The 21536-nt window shown below is 34.5% G+C and overlaps 1 protein-coding gene across 2 annotated transcripts; it reads right to left on the bottom strand.

Moving 5' to 3' along the window:
• Window positions 1–9197: 9197 nt before the first annotated feature.
• LOC127074608 (salicylate carboxymethyltransferase) lies at window positions 9198–10809 on the bottom strand. 2 transcript variants are annotated; one of them, XM_051015941.1, is made up of 4 exons: window positions 10657–10809; window positions 10151–10555; window positions 9821–10078; window positions 9198–9655 (listed from the first exon to the last, which is right to left on the bottom strand). In XM_051015941.1, the coding sequence occupies exons 1-4, from the start codon at window positions 10687–10689 to the stop codon at window positions 9278–9280; spliced, it is 1074 nt and encodes a 357-aa protein (XP_050871898.1). In that variant the 5' UTR covers window positions 10690–10809; the 3' UTR covers window positions 9198–9277. The 2 variants fall into 2 exon arrangements, with proteins under 2 accessions (XP_050871898.1, XP_050871897.1); XM_051015940.1 differs by having other exon boundaries at window positions 10627–10792.
• Between the last annotated feature and the right edge of the window lie 10727 nt (window positions 10810–21536).

A 21536-nucleotide genomic window follows, 5' to 3' on the forward strand; every position in this document is an offset into this window, starting at 1 on the left:
CAAGGCTGCATCTGGATCATGCTTTCCTTTAAACACCGGCGATTCTCTCTCTGAAAAGTCGCCAAGCTACGTGATCCAGCATCTCCACCAGCATTTGGCAAGTTCTGCACCGCTTGTGCCATTGCTTGCATTGCGGCAGCCATTGCAGCGTCATTCCTTCCAGCCATTTCAACTTATCAATACAACACAACTTAACGTTAGATTAATAACAATTACACAATTGTTAGACAGTAACGACACGACAACTGGCCGGACAGACCGACCTGCTCTGATACCACTAATGTAACACCCTTATAAATACCCCAAATATTTAATTAAAACAACAACAAATAATTCATACATATCAGAGTAAATATTGCAACTCAAGGGTGTCACATAACAACTTCTTCACAAAATTTCAACATAAAAGCAGTCATGCTCATTATTTAATTCAATATAAAACTCCTTGCAAAATACGCAGCGGATAAAATCATTCAACAACTGTAATATCTTAAAATTAACATTTATTCAACAGATAAAACATCCCATCCCGATGTTACATCTATCAGAGCATGACCCACTAAAGCATACTAGACTCCGAGCACTAGCTTCTACTCACTCACTGCTCGTTACCTGAAAAATATTGCTGTAAGGGTGAGTTCCTCAATCGATATAACAAATATTATAATTTATCATGTTATGTTAAGTAATTCTACACGTTAAATCACCCTAATTATATCCTGCAGTCATTTACGGCATATCAACTAAAATATCGTGCTCAATCACAACGTCAATACAACTCCATAACAACATACAATGCAACTCAATAACAACATAAAATGCAACTCAATGAGACTCGACTCTTCATGCATGTGGTACCATTTGGAGTAAAACTCCCAACTTAAAATCATTGCCAGTTTAGTGGGCATCAAGGCATAAGCCTTCAACTTTCAACTTAAAATTTTGCCAATCCAGGCCAACGTGGTGTGAGCAAAAGCCCCATAATTTTTGCCAATCCAGGCCAACGTGGTGTGAGCAAAAGCCCCGACTTAATGCATATGAATGTATATGACATGTACGACTTGCGACTTCAACAACATAATAACAACAGCAACACAACAGCTTTTTCAACAAAACAACTTAAAATCAACTTTGGCTCATCAGCCTACAACTTAGTATTTTCAACGAAACAACTTATATTCAACTTTGGCTCATCAGCCTACAACTTAGGATTTTCAACAAAACAACTTATCAACATATTTGCATCAACATTTCACAACATAAAACCCAACAGATTTATTCATCACAATTAACTACAATGGTTCAATCCCAACCACATTTACAACATAAAAATCAACTATTTTTCCACACTGCAAAGTGTTATCAAGTTTCGCTGATGACAAAACCATCGTGCACGTCTACCAATAAGATTGAAGGCTTTGAGTCGACCGTAGGGGTCATCTCAAAGTTCGCGGTCGGCGCAAAGGCTCTGCTCTACTGGAGGGAGTCAGCGCAAAGACCCCTTGCGTCGACGCATAGGGTCGACGCTGAACTCACGGGTCGGCGCCAAAATGCCTTGCGTCGACGCATGCAGTCGGCGCATGCCCCACGGGTCAGCGCACGCCGACCCTATGGTCGACCGCTCGCGCGCAGACTCAGTTTTTCTGAGTTATTCCAAAGTTCTGTCAGCTTTACGCAGATCAGGTTTTCCGGCCGCTTCCGCATCTAAAACCCTTTCTAAGAAAACCTAATTTGTCTTTAATTTAGTAGTGCCGAATCAAGTTTTTAATTGTGATCCGTGCTATAGTCTAACATTTACGACTCACACAACTATCAATTCAATTTGCAGTTTTTAACACGGTTTATCCAACGTCAATTTCAGCATATACAGTCCCAATTAGGGTTAAATCAACGGCTTATCACTACCCATGACATGTTAATCTATAATACCCATTAACCGACGATAAACCCCCCTTACCTGAGATAATCCGGCAATTCTCTAAGCTTTAGCTTTTCCGTTCCTCAACCGTGCTTTTCGGCTCTTTGCCCTTTTTCCTCTTCTCTGCAGCTTCTCTGAGTTTCACGTGAAATTTCTTTGTTAAGAATGAAACCCTTTTCTTTATTCCCACTTATATATATATTCCAATTATTATTATTCCAAAATAATAATAATAATAATAATAATAATCCAATAATCCAATTTATTTAATTAAATTAATAATTATATTATCAACTTAATTAAATAATTCTTTTTTTCTTTATTTGGGGTGTTACAGATGTGGTTGATGATGCTGAAGACGTGGTTGATGACTTGGTGAACCGTGATTCTGAACACGAAGATCAAGTTCAAATACCTATAGCGCAACGCTACTCACCGCCTGCGCACTTCACAACACTTAACTTGGGCGAGGATGAGCCCTCATCAGATATGTTCTACAACCCATATATGAGGTCTGATGAGGACTTAAAGAAGGGTGACCAATTTCGGACCAAGGAAGAGTGTCTGTTAGCAATAAAGAACTGGCATTTGAAAAACTGTGTTGACTACGATGTTATCAAATCAAATCCGGAAAGATACGTTATTGTATGCAAAAATCCGGAGTGTGGGTATAGGTTGATGGCATCGTACAAGAAGAAACATAATGCGTGGGTGATAGGGTCCATTTCTCAAGCTCACATTTGCGTCAACACCAACATGGCACAGGATCATCGTAAACTTAGCCATGATATGATCTGCCATTCCATATTACCTCTAGTTGAGGCTGACCCGTCACTAAAGGTCAAAACAATTATCTCCCATTGCGTGGCTGTTTTCAAATATACACCGTCATACAGAAAGGCTTGGTTAGCGAAAACCAAGGCAATTGAACTGGTATACGGTAACTGGGAGGAGTCATACAAACAACTACCACGCTACCTGGCTGCACTACGATTGTATTCACCTGGGACGGTTTCTATAATGGAGACCTTGCCGGCACAATCCCCTGACGGAACTCGTCTAGAAGGTAATGGAATATTCCATAGACTTTTCTGGGCATTTCGTCCCTGCATCATCGGTTTCACATTCTGCAAACCACTTGTTCAAGTCGATGGAACTTGGCTGTATGGGAAATACAAAGGATCGTTACTGATGGCGGTCGCACAAGATGGCAATTCTAATATTTTCCAATAGCCTTTGCATTGGTTGAAGGAGAAACGGCTGCTGCTTGGAGTTTCTTCCTTAAGAATCTCCGAACGCACGTGACTCCACAAGCTGGCATCTGTGTGATTTCTGACAGGCACGCTTCAATAGACAGTGCATACAATAATCCAGCAAATGGTTGGCATGACCCCCCGTCTACCCATGTCTACTGCATCAGGCATATTGCTCAAAATTTTATGCGGGAGTTCAAGGATAACTTCTTGAAGCAACATTTGATAAACGCGGGGTATGCATTAAACCAACCTGGATTCCAATACTACCGCCGGGAAATAGTGTTGGCAAATTCTGATGCAGGGAGGTGGATTGATAATATCGACAGAGCGAAGTGGACTAGATCATACGACGATGGGGTGAGGTGGGGCCACATGACAACAAATCTTGTGGAATCAATGAACGGCGTCTTTAAGGGCATACGTAACCTCCCGGTAACCGCATTGGTGAGTGCGACCTATTTTCGGATGGCAACGTTGTTCGTAACAAGAGGCAGGCGCTGGCATGAAGTGTTGCAGACGAGTCAGGTATATAGTGATGCCTGCATGAAGTTTATGAGGCAGGAATCTGCCAAAGCCAGCAGCCATCGGGTTACGGAATTCGACCGCCATGGCCACACTTTTAGTGTCAAGGAAACAATTGACCACAACCAAGGGCTGCCCAGACAAGAGTATAGGGTCCTAATACCAGACCGTTGGTGCCACTGTGGTCAATTTCAGGCCTATCGTATGCCTTGTTCCCATGTCATTGCAGCGTGTTCACACAGCCACTTCGATGCATTATCGCTAGTGTCTCCCATCTACAAAGTTGCAACATTGCTCAATGTATACGACAATCCCTTTCCGGTGGTAGCATTGGAGGCGTATTGGCCAGAGTATGACGGGGAAATTGTTTGGCACAACGAATCGATGCGGCGGAATAAAAGTGGTCGCCCAAATAGCAGGCGCATTAGAACTGAAATGGACGTCGCAGAGAAAATACAGAGGAAGTGTAGCATATGTAGACAACTAGGGCATAATAAGAACAAATGTCCATATCGTGGATCTACTTCCACAACTTAGTTTTCATATTCATAAATCTGTGTACCAATGCTATTTATCATTAAAGTTTACTTTTTATTCCAAATAGAAGATGACACTTGAACAACAAACACAAACATCTAACATTACAACACCAATTACCTGAGAAACAAAAACAAACACTGGAACAAAAACAAGTACTAAAACAAGAACAAGTACTAGAACAATAACAAATACAACAACAACATGACAGACAACCATTAAAATCTAAGAAATTACAACAGTTAACACTATATCGTCTGATCCATGCATCATTTGGATGCAATCAATGTCGCTTTCAACTTCAACCCACCAACGTATTGTTTCTCCAGTTTCAAATGAGAACCTTGTTCTAAGCCTCTGAATCCTTCTAATGACTTCACCAGGTTTGTAATCTCCCTCTAACCAAGACATCAAGGACCTTTTTAGTTGGTCCAACGAACGGATGTTCCAAAATTTCATCTCCATTGGGGGTTTCAAAGGCGAAAAAATAACATGTCCATCCCTTTTTAAGATTACTTGTTTAGGATCCGGGCGCCTTGATGATGTTCGCTGCCATGACGACGGCCTTGGAGATGCCATGAACTCAACTTGATAGAGAAAGTGATAAGAAATAGTGGTGAAGAAAATGCAAGGAAATAACACTTTATTTATAGGAAAAGATCTGGGTTGTACACCAATCTACTTAACCCTAATTAGGGTTTCAATTAGGTCATAACTAACAAACTCTGATTATAACCGATCAATAAACCCTAATTATAATTGATAAATTAACCTTAACATGATTAACCCTAATTCTCCCAACAATTTATAAATAAATAATATTTACTTATAAATTAAATTAATATATATATATATATATATATATATATATATATATATATATATATATATATATATATATATATATATCTTGTAAATAAATATTTATATATATTAATTTACATGTGTATAATATTAATTGTTTATAAATTAAATTAATATATATATATATATATATATATATATATATATAAATTAATATATATATATCTTATAAATAATTTTATTTATATATTTGTGTTAATATAAATTAATATAATTTATAAAAAATATAAATTTATCAAATATCAAATATTTTAAAAAAAAAATTAAAAAAAAATTAAAAAAACATATAAAAAAAAATAAAAAAAAATGGGATGGGTGTAGGTGCCACTCCTAGTGGCGACTTGCCCTACCCATTAAGGGTAGGCGCCAACTAGGGTGGCGCCTATGTAGTAACTTAGGGCAAAATTTGCCCATTTGTGTAATTATTTTGAAAAAATGGTTAATTTTGAATTTTTTTTAAAATTTCTGGATATTTAAAAAAAAAAATCAATTTCTTTTGCCTAGTTTTAGTTAAATGAGTGATTTTGTGAATATGATTAATCTCTTTATTTTTAGTATTGATCTTATTTATTTATTATTATTGATGTACTCCTATCAATTTAATATTAATTATTAGATATTATTATTTAAGTGAAAATTAAAATAGAATAAAATTTGACCAAATGAAGCTTTTTCTTTCCCGTGAGTGTAACAATATGCCAATAACTCCATGAAACAACAAAATCTGCAAAAATCAGGAAATGAGAGATCAATATCATAATTTGGTTTTCAAAAGTCTAAAATATATTGATACATTCATCTCTTGATTCATTCCAAACAAAATCATTTCATGCTTCTTTCTAAAAACAATATCTCAATATCATAATTTGGTTTTCAAAAGTCTAAAATATATAACCAATATCAATCAAATCCAAATGGAAGCAAATCAACAGTAATAACAACATCAGTTTAAATCAAATTCCACCTTTTCCATTTTTAGTGTATTTCTTTATTTATGATCATTTTATTTTCTCACCTTTTTAAAGTTGTAATTAATCACTATTATTAAAATTATATTGTTTTTGTTATTATTAGATTTTTAGATTTATTATATTATCATCAATATTAAATTATAAAACAAAACGAAATAAAAAAAGTCCATTCATTTTTTAATTTTCATATTTATTAATTAGTCATTTTAAAAAAAAAGTTATTTTTTCATTTTTATTCACTTTTATATTGATCTTATTTATTTATTATTATTGATGTACTCCTATCACTTTAATATCAATTATTAGATATTATTATTTAAGTAAAAATTAAAATAGAATCAAATTCATCAAAGAAAGGTTTTTCTTTTTCGTGAGTGTAATAATATGTCAATAACTCCATGAAATTTTGTTGTCTTGATCTATTAATTTAGTTTTATTTAAAATTTTCACTTAGTTCTCAATTTATTTATTTTATTTAAATAATAGTTTTGTTATCATTATACATAAAAAAAACTGTCACAAAGAAAAATATATAAACTATTTCCAATAAAATTAAACCATTTAACTATTTCAACTTAAAAAGTATATTCTATTTCAAATTAAATTAAGTCAATCAAATTAATAATTAGGTTTTTAATTAATAACTTATATTTATTTGTTATTTAATCATTTAAATAATAAATAGTATATAATTAATTAAAGGATAATTAATTAAGAAATTAAGGTTAATTCATGAAACAACCATGAGGTAATTCAAGGATAATTATGGGATAAAATTTAGGGATAATGTCTAGAGTTGTAAGGGATGTAAATTAGGGATAAAATTGGAATAAGGAATATATCTTATTACATTTTATTTAATTTTATTAATTAAATTAAATTATATTTTCAAATCAAATGGGACAAGGACATGAGATAAAATATGGGATAAAATTCTAAGGTTTTCAAGGGTTAAATTGGGGATAAAATCGAGATAAAGGACTCTAATATTTCAGTATAATCACTAATTTATTTTCTTAAATAAATTAAATATTATCTTTACAAATAATCAAGGGATAAAATCAAATTCAACACACTTCGAACTATAAGTCTTATACCATAGTGTATTGAGGCATTTTCTTAAAATCAATCACTTCTCCGCCCCCGATGCGTGAGAATTTTCAAGGGATAAAAACAATCAACAAACAACTTTTTTCTACCAGAACTACGAGACTCTGATCCTTCAATTGGAGGTACGTAGGCATAGAGCGAGTACAATAATCAAAAACATTTTTAAGTTTTCCTTTCTCAATTAATCAATTTTCTTTTAAATAATAAAATAATTTTCAATAAATAGATAAATAATTAACCAATAATAATTAATAAAACAAACATCTCAAGGACACACTAACCCTAAAATTATAGGAGGATCCCCGAACCCAATTCATCCGGTAGAGTGAGGGACTCTTAACACACCCCCTCACATCCGGGACTGGACATCTGGAGCGTGGAAATAAATGGTGGGTGACCCGATAGCGGAAACCATAGTAGGTGGTCCACCGGATCTTAGACGAGGCTCTGATACCATGTTAAGAATGTGTGATTGAACTTAACTCAACCTTACAAAATCGGTTGGTAGAGTGAGGACTGTCTCCATTTATAAACACATTTTCAGCCCATATATTGTCCGATGTGGGACTCTTAACAATTTATTCTAACTACACCCTTTTATAGTTAATTTCTGCCTATCTTTTCTTAATCCAAACATTCCAACAAAACACCCCATATACTTAATACTTAGTCTAGGATTTTGTAGTCGACCCCGCAAGTAAACCTCAATAGGAGGCTAGAGATTATTCGCGCGAAAACCATGTGCGAACCGTACCCTAAATCAGAAAAATTCTCGAAATACATGCACCGATGATGATGGAAGACAGGAAGATTAGAATATTTTTTTTGTCGTAACATTTATTTTGATTACTGTTATTATATAATTTACATTGCTTTGTTATTTTGATGTTGTAAGACTTTCTATTTTGATAATATAATTGAAGTTTTCTTTTTATGTTGTTTTAAATTTGGTGCGGTAGATTTGTCAAAATTTGATTATTAAGAAATATTAATTATAGAAAAGAAATATTTGTAAATATGAGAGACATATACCAACAACTAATACTTGCTATTTTGATAATATAATTGAAGTTTTCTTTTTATGTTTTTTTAAATTTGGTGCGGTGGATTTGTTAAAGTTTGATTATTAAAAAATATTAATTATAGAAAAGAAATATTTGTAAATATGAGAGACATATACCAACAACTAATACTTGCTATTTTGATAATATAATTGAAGTTTTCTTTTTATGTTGTTTTAAATTTGGTGCGGTGGATTTGTCAAAATTTGATTATTAAAAAATATTAATTATAAAAAAGAAATATTTGTAAATATGAGAGACATATATCAACAACTAATTTTATCTTGTTAAACGAACATATATGATGGGTAAAGTTGTTAAATCGTGTAATTAATCGTTGCTATAATCTTGAAATTTTCTTCAAACGCATTGTCATTAGTATAAGATATTGGGATGACATTTTGCCAATGTTATAGGAAATTATAGTTGACGGAAGTAAATATCCATCGGCATAATTTGATTGTTTTTACAATTGTTTATGTACTTTTACCAATAGATTTTTGCTGTTGATAAATGACAAATTAGAGCCTGTTCTAACAGGTCGCTTGAATGTTTCCTAGCCTGTTCCTTTGTTTTTAATTAACCTCTTTTCCTCTTTTGTTTATATCAGTTATGGTGTTTAGTTAGGGGCGGAACCACGGTCAGAGAGAATGTTAAAGAAAAGTAATATTCATGGCAATTAATATATCGATCTTTATACTTTTCTTTTACACTAGTATTTTTAGGTTTTTAATCGTTATAATAATATAATGTTCATAAGGGACAAAAAAGACAGATGAGGGGACATAAACTTTATTCTCAAAAACATAAACAAATATAAAATAAGACAAGAAAATACAATTTAGTAACAAAAGACCATTTTAAAATTAACACAATAATTTAATTAACAAAATACTTCTAAATTTTTATTTTTAATTAACATTTACTGACTAATCACTAGCTAGTAAAATGATGCAAATTAACCAACACCAACACCAAGACTTTTGAATTTTATTTTGAACTCAAAATACAAAATCTTCAACCAAATTGTTTTTCTTCTCATTGTTTTCTAGTCAACGATAAAGTATGATAGATGAACTTAGTTCTCTCTTTGGACATTCGATCAGTTAAAATATTTTTATAGCGTTCAAAAATCTCTTCAATGACACTATCACCAAAGTGACAAACTAGCAAAGGTTCAGTCCCAGCCCTAATGCATTGTGCCATATTGTATCCTTCGTCTTTGAACGATTTCGACATTTCAGATCCAATGTCCAAAGCTTCCCAACTATCACGACCATTCCAATTCACTTCAGAAATCTCTAGTTTATCGATTGCAAATGATCCTTCCTCGAGAACTTCAAAATTCACTTCAGATGGAGAAGGAAAGTAGTTTGGGATGTTGAAAGTATCGAGTTTCTCTTCGTCAATGATTCCCTGCAACATAATTGAATATGTCTATAAATCTTATCTCAACCGACAAAAATCAATATTACTAAGATGAAAATTATCATCAAAGTTTGAACACTGATACTCACGTTTTTGTGTGAGTTTTTAACAGTTATTCCATTTCGTCTACTTACAGAAAAAAACAATACATACCTGCAAGACCATGTCCTTGAGAGCAATTGTCATGAGATCCCAAACTTGACAACAGTCTTTGTTTGATGGATCATCATTTTTTCTTCCTACAAATGTAAGAATCATGCGACCACCTTCAACTATTTCTTGTGCGCGACACTCGAGAAAAAGAGAAAAATCTTTTTGAAATTGCTTGTAGTAAGCCTCGAGGACATTTGAAGGGCTTGTAGTTGACAAATAAATATTACCCTTGTTGTTGTTGTCAACACCCTCTGGAACCTAAACATTTTTCAATTAAATCAATATAGAATACAAAAAGAATAAGAAAAGAGATAATGATTATAGACAAACCTTTGATAGCCAATGAAGACAGGAAGAGGAATGAACAAAATCCATACTTTTATCTGCGAAAATCCTGCCATAAAATGAACCAGGAATCCCAGAGAAGTAGCAAGAACCCATTTTAGTTTCCAATTCATCGACTAGTTTTTCCTTAAAGGTGTCAAGGGACTTAAATACACTGTTGAAGTCGTTTCCGGGTAAATCATTAAGATAGACTTTATATTCAGGAGATTTCTGATTAAATTTTCGACAAAGATTTTCCACAACCTTGATAGTTTGTGAGATGACTAACAAAGTGTTTGGTCCAGAAGAACAACCTAAGTCAGCAATGGCCAAGCTTTTGGGCAGTGTGTTGCAGTACAAACTTGTTATGGCTTCATCTCTCAGAGCTTTTGTCAAAGAAATCACCTTTCGCTGCATATTTACAAACTTGATATGGATATTTTTGTATAATAGTTATATAGTTGCATTATTTATAAATATACCTGAAGTGAGGAGTTGTTTGCATAGCTTACTTCTTCATCGCTCCCATTCATGTGTAGTTCCATTCTTGTTTCTTTTGTCTTTCTTTCAAACTAGTTTTACTTTAATGCTATTGTGTTCAAGAAACTACAGCCCTTGCCACAATATATATATTCGAGTGATTATGGTCCGTGCTTACATCGATACAACAAATAATAATTTTAAATTCATTAAATTAACAAAAGAAAAGGAGGGAGAAATATATATTCCACTGATTATGGTATAAAGGATATTTTAACATGTGCATAAATTTAAATAATAGATCTAAATATAAATGTTATGATAATTTACAAATATATTAAATATCGAAAATGTCCCTTACATTTTACTATTATTATAATCTATATTTTACTATTATTATAATCTATTTTATGTTTAAATCCTATTTGAATTTTTTTATTTTTTTATTATTTTGTATCGAAATTTTTTTTTCTTCGCATATGATCTCAATATAATTAAATATCTGAAAGATAGACAAAACACTCATATAATATTGAAAATAGAGATAAAACGATAACAAAACATAGATAAAACGAATCAAAATTGTGGTGTAATTTGGTATTATCAGACATACCAAATACCATTTTGTCCATCGATGGAAAGAAAAAAATTATAAATATTTATATTTATAAACTAACTACATATCGCTCATTTATTTTTTATATACTTGATTTTTTATATTTTAAAATAAATAAAGAGGAATAGAACTGACAACATGTGATAGAATCATTTTTAAATGGGTCATAACTAAAATGTTAATATTATACTAAAAAAGTTAATTTTAAATGTTATCTTACTCCTTAAAATATGTGAACATGTTTTTCAATTATTAAGTACGTGACAAATAAATACGGATCGTTGTTGGGTTGTTGGGTTGCTGTTATTAAAACTACATTTGTCCATTTGTAGTACAATATTTGTCCATAGAAAATAATAATAAAAAATAGCTGCAATAATATATTACTTCATCCGTCTTTTACCATATGATTTTTACGGATACTAAAAAATAATTTATTATATATTGAAAAAATAACTTTTATTAATAATATAAAAAATAAATTAAATAATAAATAAATACTTGTATATAACGTTACAAATGAATTGTTATCATAAAACTATTTGTAATTTAGTGTGATTATTTTTTAAGACGACCTATCATTAAAATTTGAGGGTGTAACAAAATAAATAGGGATCGTTGAATACACCAAAATATGACTTACTCACACATTTTGACAAAATTTTAAAATTTGAAGGGGTAATAAGATAAATAGGAAATCATTTTTGATGAGTTGTATGGCTTCCTAAAAAGATGTTAACCTTATTCTAGATAGAGATAAGTGGATTTAGAAGGACTCTAAAGATAGTACTTTCTATGTGGGATATGCTTATCTCGTCCACAGAGCGAGTTTGGCTTCCTCTACGACCTCATTTTCGGTCTAGGCTCATATTATTTCTCCTATTTGGAGTAATTAGGCTTCGTATAAGATATTGGTATTCCCCAGAAAATTATTGGAGGATAGATTCCCTTCTAAAGTAAACATATTTAGAAGAGGGGTGTTATCTAACCCTAGTAGGCTTTCATAGTCCATCATGCGAGTGTTCGATTAAGACTTTCTCTCACCTTTTTGTTTCTTGTGATTTAACCTTAATAACATGGTATCGAATTTTCAAGTGACTGGTGTAGCGGTAAATTCATGATCATCAAGCTATGGATAAGCTAGACATCAAATAACAAGAGTCGCCACCGCACTTTTATTGTTTCCAAGGGAAAAGGGAAAAAGTATGAACAAAACCCAAAAAGTAAGAAGTTTTCAAATCAAAACTAATAAAATGTCAGAGATTACAGGTAAGGGGGTTGATTACACAGAGGGAAGGTTTTAGCACCCAAAGTGTCTTAGGTACTCATAGGGAGCCCTTTTTGTGTGGATATGTATTTGGTACAAAATGATGTTTACAAATAAATAGAATGGGGGGATGAGAAAAGAATTCATTAATTATATTTTTGTGTTTGACAAGTCCTTCGGACCTGTGCCTACGTACCAACATAAAAATGAGGGACCAAAACCTCGTAGTTCGTGATACAAATTTCAAAGTGGATGCATTGCTTTTAACACAATTAAGTTGGAAAGGCACAAAGGCCCAAAAATGGTTTGAATGAGTTAGTTCTTTTTGGCTTTTCGAAAGTTTAAGTCAAGTATAGTTAAGTTTATTTACACAATTGCGCGGACCAAGCTCGGATCTTCCTTTCCTCTGCACATTATGCCAAGCATGCACAATCTTCTGCTTCAAATATTGGGGATCTTTACCCTCTTGATAGAAAAGACCTTCTAACAAAGTGTTATTAGGTTTGTCTCTCAAGGGGAACCCAAATTGACGACGAGCCAAAGCAAGGATGTAGTTAATTCCTCCTTGTGTACCAATGAGAGGCACATTAGAGAATTCACCACAACTATCAATAATCTCCAAACTGCTTAAAGACGGATCATGCCAAATCATCATTAGTGAGAGACATAAGTCTCTGAGACCACCTTAGAGATTGTTTGTTCTCCACAAAAGCAGGTGTCTGAGGCAAGTGCGAAATAAACCACTTGTACAGAAGAGGAATGCAACAAACGATAGTTCCACCACCCTTAGAATTCCTTAGATGAAAATAGAAATATGTGTCACCCAACAAAGTAGGCACAAGATTCCCAATCAAGAAAAGCCTAATGGTGTTAACATCAACAAAACCGTCAATGTTAGGGAACAAAGCTATTCCATAAATGAGCAACACAAAGATAGCTTCAAAAGCATCCACACTACCAGCTTGAGCAAAAGTAGTAGCTTCCTTGATGAGGAAATCAGATGGCAACCCAAACAATCCTCCTTTCTTCACCCAATGAGCCTATATCTCAGACTTCTTCAAGTGAAGAGCTTCAACAATAACACTAGATCGGGGAATCTCCTCCAAACCACTAAAAGGCACTCTACTAGAAACATGTATCCCCAAAAGGATGAGAATACTCATCCAATGTAGGCATAAGCTGATAATCTGGGAAAGTGAAACAACGGTAGAGAGGATCATAGAACTGCACTAATACACTCAAACGTCCTTCAACCACATCGGCAGATAAGATGGAGAAAAGCTTCCCATGGCGTTGTTTGAAGTCCAAGGGATCTAATACAAAAGATGCTAGCTTCCTTAACTCTTTCAAGTCGGGACATCTGAAACTGTACTTCTTAGTGTTCCTTCGTCCATAATCCATGGTCTGAAAATATTTGCAAATAATATCTTAGTTCCTTGAAATTTTACTGTGATGAATTTTATGATGTGCATGAATGCAACAATCACAAATAAGGGATCACACACAAGGCAAACAAAGGCCAAGGGATGAATCAAGTCATTGTCAAGATCAATCATCCATTTTGGTGGATTATGGTTTACACCTAATCAACATCCAAGTTCCATTGATATTGACAAGACTTGATTGGATCAACCAAGAATCAAGGGTTTGTTGCAAGTCACGAGCATGGAGTCTGGGTAAGAACCATCCCAAAGGAATGAACCAAGGACAAAAACTTGTAGATCATGTTCTAAAAAGTTCCCAGAGTCTTAATTCCATCTATCGGATATTACAGGTTAAGATGACTGACTCATCGACCCATAATATTCTCAAGAGAAACTCGTCAGAGTGTAGTATCGCGTAACAACTATTATCAAGTCTACACTTGAACAGTTTCCGCACTACGTCCTAAATAGATCAAAAGGGAATAAATGTTCTACGGTCCTCAGCTTCTCAAACCCAAATTAGAGATAGTAATGCCTAACCATAAATACTTATGTGACATTTCCAAATCCAAAAGAGTCTCCACTGAGCAGATGGATCTCAAACCAACTTGTTAAGGACTACTCCACACAAGTCGAACATGACTATACCATCCTCCTATCTTAATTGCACTCAAGTTCGGGTTAGAACTTATCTCACCACTCAGAGATCACAAAGCACAACAAGCAGATTATATCACACATACATATATACAAACATCACATATATACAAATATATACACACAAAAAGTAGGCTAAACCCATTGGAGACTACTCCCCAGCAGAGTCGCCACTTAATTTCTGTAGCGATAAATTCATGATCATCAAGCTATGGATAATCTAGACATCAAATAATAAGAGTCGCCACCGCGCTTTTATTGTTTCCAAGGGAAAAGGGAAAAAGTACGAACAAAACCCAAAAAGTAAGAAATTTTCAAATCAAAACTAATAAAATATCAGAGATTACAGGTAAGAGGGTTGGTTACACAGAGGGAAGGTGTTAGCACCCAAAGTGTCCTAGGTACTCCTAGGGAGCCCTTTTTGTGTGCATATGTATTTGGTACAAAATGATGTTTACAAACAAATATAATGGGGGGATGAGAAAAGAATTCATTAATTATATTTTTGTGTTTGACAAGTCCTTCAGACTTATGCCTACGTACCAACATAAAAATGAGGGATCAAAACCTCGTAGTTCGTGATACAAATTTCAAAGTGGATGCATTGTTTTTAACAAAATTAAGTTTGAAAGGCTCAAAGGCCTAAAAATGGTTAGAATGAGTTAATTCTTTTTGGATTTTTGAAAGTTTAAGTCAAGTATAGTTAAGTTTATTTACAAGTTTGATTTAAGAAAATAAGTTTGAAAATGCAATGGCATAAGGCCAAAGCTTCTACCTTTTTGCAAAGTGGTCAAGGTTTAGAACAAAATAAGTTCAATCAAAGAAGATTTTGAAAAGGGAGGGAGATATTTTGAAATTAAAGAAATGGGGAGAAGATGAAGAGACTAATCCTATGCACAAAATTAAAAGTTAAGAGTTGAAAAGATCTGACCAAATGGGTAGCAATCCAATAGACAAGAATGTCAATAGAAACCCAGAATTCCCTTGGACATTTAAATCAAGCAACACACAAATGCACAATTATATTATCCTGAAGAGCAAAGGCATCAAATAAAAATAGCCACATCCAAGCTTTAGCCATTCAATGATCTTCTTCAAGATTAACCCATGTAGCAGATGAATTCCACAAGTCACAGGTTCAAAATAACAACTTCACAATGATCATGTTACAGATGAACTCAGAGGGATCTTGAATGATGTGTCAGATGAAGTTTCAAATTGCAAGCACTTGGTTTCTCAATAAGTTGATCAAATGAGGACTTTTACCAAATTAATATCATCCATTCATTTTGGGAGATGGAATGTACATTCCATCAATCCCCTAAATCAAATGATATTAACTTGACAAAGTCAAATCAACCTTGACCAAGGCCCAACAACAAGAGTCAAACACAAACAAGTCATCACAATTGGTCAACAAAATTATTTGGCATTTATTCAAATTAAAAATACTAAAATAAGGCATTTAAATTAAATGTGGTTTGTCAAATTCCTAAAACCTCATCAAAACACCAAAGAAATGGCCATCAGATTTATCATAGGTCAAACAAGGTCAAAGGACCTTGGAGAAAAAATTTCAGAATTTTTAAAGACTTAAAAGTATTTTTAAACAATTAAAAACAAATGCAAAATCAATTAAATCATGAAAAATATTAATAATGATCCAAAAATTAATTTTAATTCAGAATATGAAAGAGGAAATTATTTGAAATTTTTTGGTGAAACTCTCATATTTTTTGGATCAATATTAAAATTAATATGAATTAATGAAAATAAAAAAAACGTGGACCACTTGATCTCCCTCATTAATTGAGGGGGCAGATCAAGTGGTCCTCAACGCGCTTTCCATCGTGGACTTGAGTCAATGCGCCACAGGAATGGTAATCAAAACCAACGCGCGAGATTAGATCATTTTAAATGGATCATATGGTTGGAGATGTGCCAACACACGACCGGAGTTGTAGCTCCGGTCTTCTTCTCCGGTGGACCTCACCGGACTGGTCCACCTTCAACCATCACCAAAATAAAAAAGGAGGACATGATCTGAAAGTAAAAATGGCGTAGAGCACGAATCTGACCTCAATTTAACTAACTCCACATATATAGAAAGATATGAGGAGTTGAATTTTGAGGTGTGTCAACTGAGTTACTTGGATTTGACCTCTCAGCAACTCAATATTCTTTCCTACATTGGTAGGACTTTAGACAATCAAAGATCCAAGATAACTGAGTGAAATTGAGAGAGAATCGAAGAGATGAAGTTTTCTGAAAATTACCTTCAATGCTATGCAGTTCTTGATGTTGCTTGCTCCAAACACGATCTGATCACACTTGAGAAGCTAGTAGAAAGTGATTGGTGAGGTTGCAAGGCTTTGGATCCTGGAGTTTTTGAATATCCAACAGTTGAGATTCAAACTCAAATTTCAAATAGAAATTTATCAGGTTTTCCTTTGGAATGAGAGGGTTTCAACGAGGGGAAAATCTGGCGCGTAAGGTGTCATTCAAATGAGCACAGAGAGCATGTATTTATAGCATGAATGAATGATATTTGCACACTTCAAATTTTTTCCAAATTTAGCAATGTTAATGGCACGAGTGCAGGCCCATGATGCAATGCAAAAAGGTCCAAAATCAATCCAAATGAAGTCTGAATGGAATCTTCATTGGCAAGGCAAAGTGAACTGAAGTTTTGAAGTCTGATTCTTGCCAAAGATGCAGCTCTGTTAAAGCCATGCGCAGATCTAGCAAACCTCATCCAAAATGCGTGAACTTGGATTCTTTGGAAAGCTTGGGTCAAGGGGAACAAGTTTTATGTTCAACACTTTTTCCTTTGGAGCTTGGAACATTGAGAATTTTGAGGTGGAAGTTTGGAAATTTCAACATGTTGAAATTTTTTCTAAGTGTCAAGCCATATATCTCAATATTCCACCTTGTTTTACTTTTTATGTGAGCTTCAAATGAGAAACGTGTCTTCATCAAAGTTGTACCTATTTCAAAGATCTTCAAAATGGTCACCAATTTCATGTCATTTGGATTTGGAATGTTAAAGTTATGCATTTTTGAAGTTTGGAAAAATCACTTGTTCAATGGTATAGGTCAAAAGTGACCTATAATGTAACTTCATATCACATGCTCATAAAAGTTGAATTAGCTCTCACTCCAAACATAAAAGTTGAATTATAAATCTTGAATTTGATTTTGCAACTTGGAAATCTTTCATCTCATAAAAATTGAGCAATTTATGGCCTTGGGAAGTTGACTTTCAAATTAGGGTTTAAACAAAATGACCTATAATGTTTCAACATAGAAAATGATTTTCCAAGCAAAACTAGCTCTAGGTATCAACATGAAAGTTGTTTGGAATGTCATTTAGATTAACTTTTCTCTTGGAGTCATTTTCATATGGTGAAAATTATAGGAGATATGGTCTAGGGAGACCCAATTTTGATCAGATGAATTCATCTGGCCAACCACCATCAACCAACTTGCTAACCTTCAATTCTTTGGACTTTCTTGGCTCATGGTAGATCATATATGCATAAGATGATGAATGTTTAAGTGTCCCTTGAGAAATTTGATCAATTGGTGAGATAGCTTGTTGGAGAAGTTACTTAAGATACCCAGTCAAACTAGGGTTTCCAAGGCAAATCACCCTCAAACTCTTGAAGCAAACTTGATCAATATAACACGTAGGAATCAATGGAACTCATATATGATGCTCATAACCATTCTTGGATCAATTCAAGGTTGTGCTCTTTGCCATGAGGGTCTCAAACCCTAAATATGAACTTGATAGATCAATGGTGATCATGCCCTACCTACAAAAGAGTTAGGCAAATGCAAAGACATATTTTTGGTATTTGGGTTAGTAAAATGATAATATACAAGTATGATACAATCCCAAAGTGCTTGGTGATCTCTCCCAAAACAAACCCAATGAATGAGGGGTAAGGAGGATGTCAATGTATGATCCCAATATCAATGCTTATGATGAAATTGCATGAGGGATCTTAGGGTCAAAATTGGGGTCTTACAGTTGCCCCTATTTAAGGACATTCTAACTGAGGAGGCGAAGTTTAAAATCTTCATGTCGACTCAGTAGAATGGGCTTAAATAACAACACATAGAAACAAATTTTGGTCCCTAAGAGACTTCATGATGCATATGGTATGAATGTAAAAGTAAATTCTTTGTGGGGAAATATTGCCACAAAGGAAAAGAAATCAGAGAGATCGAAAGTCCACAGGAGTATAACACATTCCGTTAGGAAAACTCACTGGGTAGACAGAGACTCTGGGGGATAAAGGAGTTATGCGTAGGCCAGGCTACGACTTAAAACTAATGGGGGACTCGAGGAATTCCATACAAACATGGAAAGACTCAGCTAGGGAAATAACAAAATCTGCAGAGGATACGAGTAAGTCAGGATAGAACTGAAGTATTTGAATCATGCAGGAAAAATAATTTCACTAAGGAAATATGCGCTCAACTCAACCGGGGAAGAAATAAACTTCAACACAAGAGGAGCAGAAATCTATTATCTACTACCTGTTACTGGGTAAGGAGATAACAAAGATCTGATAGAGAGAACATCCGCCATCGATTAGGATGAACATATCAAGGATGACTCGCTGGGAAAAGCCAGGAGTGAGTATTCATTACCGGTTACTGGGTAAGAATAGCCTTGCTAGGGAGAACTGCGGAAAATAGGATTTACAACTACTAGTTACTGGGAAGAAGACCAAGGGTGAGAGTATTCGTCATCGGTTAGGATGAACATATCAAGGATAAACTCGACAGGGAAGAAAATCCGTTATCGGTTAAGATGAACATATCAAGGATAGACTTGCCTGGGAAGTGTCAAGGAGGATATCTGTCATCGATTAAGATGAACATATCAAGGATAAACCAACTGAACAAAAAGTAGGAATTACATCTATCGAATGCTGGATAGAAGACCATCAAAGAGAAAATCTGTCACCGGTTAAGATGAACATATCAAGGATAGACTCACTGAGAGGGGAGAAAATAGGAATTACATCTATCGGTTACTGGATAGAATACCACCAAAGAGATAACCCGTCACCGGTTAGGATGAACATATCAAGGATTAACTCTGCGAAGGGGACAAAAAGCAGGATTTACAACTACCAATTATTGGGTAGAAGACCGCAAAGAGAAGGAAACCCGTCATCGGTTAGGATGAACATATCAAGGATTAACTCTCTGAGGAACAAGAGTAGGGATTACAACTACCTTTTTACTGGGTAGAATACCAAAGGTGAGAGTATCCGTCATCGGTTAGGATGAACATATCAAGGATAAAATCAGGCAGGGGAGAGAAAGATATTTGTCACCGGTGAGGGTGAACATATCAAGGATATACTTTCTAGGGAATAGATCCACTAGGGACTCTACTGAGGAGAAAAAACAAGGGTACTTTTGTATTACCTCAAATTTGCACCTCCCATTTGTATATATATCTCATTTTAGGTCATTAACATTGCATTGTCATTGCATAGTCCATTGCATTGCATCAGGCAAGACTGGTTAGGAGATTCAACTGTGCAAAGCAACAAGAGCATTTTCCATGAGATAAAAGCCCTAGGGTGATTCCCATGAGTTCACATGACCTAAGGATCATTTTGAAGTGGTTTGGCCAAGTGCTGAAGGGTCAGAACTCATCAGTCCATGTGCAAATCATCTGAGGCCCACAAAAGTCAACAGAAGTTGTATACGTGCGTTTTCGACGCCATGAGATTTGGTGTAAGAAATGATGTTTTCGACAAATGATGACATGGGTTGAAACGATTTGATTAGTATGGTTCGACACTTCGACCAGAAGGAGGTTTCGTCATTTCGACAAAGATGTTTGCACCTAGGAAAAGCACTTTCGACAAGACACGGAAGACATTGCAGTATGTTGATAATTCGACAAAAGCCTGAAGGAAGACGTCACTTCGACTTAAAAGTAAATTTGAATTTAAAAGGTTGTGACGTTTGGCAGAAGACGCGTGGAAGCATCTGGCGAAAGGAGGAGAGCCATGTGTCATAGTTTTAGGATTTAGTCGTTAATGACAGTTATGTTATTTGTGTATATATAGGGTAGTTATTATCTAAAAAAGGTGTGAAGAATTACTATATACAAAATTCCTGAAAACACTCAAAGTACCCGTGTGAGAGAAAAGAGTCATATTTGGAAAATGTATGTGTAAACAAACACCAATCCCTTCAAAGTTTATTTTATAAAGTTTAAGTCTTTACAAATCTCTTTTATGCTTTCCAGTCATTTATCTTTCTGCACTTTATACTTTTCGACACTTTACATTTCATCAGTTAATTTATGCCATTTACGTTATCTTGTTAAATTTACCTCTACTTAACATCTTAATCAACATATTTCGACGTAAAACACTTAGAGAACAGAAATGAAAGATATGAAAGTGATTTTAGACATCTTCGAGACCATCTAGATTTGCACATGTCCTAGGATTTGTGTGGTTGATCCTGCAAGTGACCCAATTCTACACGTTTTGGTAAACCAGAGGTTGTTCGCCAAATTTCACAGCGAACAAATTGGCACGCCCAGTGGGACAGTGCAAAAATTTAGAAAGTTAGATAATCGATAGTCAAAATCTGTTCTTCATTTGTATGAGACTGAGAAGCGGTAAATTAGCCGTATCCGAAGTAGAATTACCTAAAAGAACAAGAGTAAGGAGAATGGCGAACCAGCCAAATAATCCTAACGAATCCATCCCAGTATCTAACCCTGTCCCTTCGACAGAAGGCAATATAGGTTCGGTCCCTGTGTCAGAGGCTGTACCTTCGTCAGCAGGGTCAATACCAGCGGTTTCGATGTCACAAAACGCGCCTAGTTCGTCCTTCAGGGCACAACAAATGCCCATTGGGACACCCCCCCTGTGGGAAACACTTCTAGGCCTTTTGTAA

The sequence above is a fragment of the Lathyrus oleraceus genome, chromosome 4, assembly GCF_024323335.1.
Source record: "Lathyrus oleraceus cultivar Zhongwan6 chromosome 4, CAAS_Psat_ZW6_1.0, whole genome shotgun sequence".
NCBI classification, from domain to species: domain Eukaryota; kingdom Viridiplantae; phylum Streptophyta; class Magnoliopsida; order Fabales; family Fabaceae; genus Lathyrus; species Lathyrus oleraceus.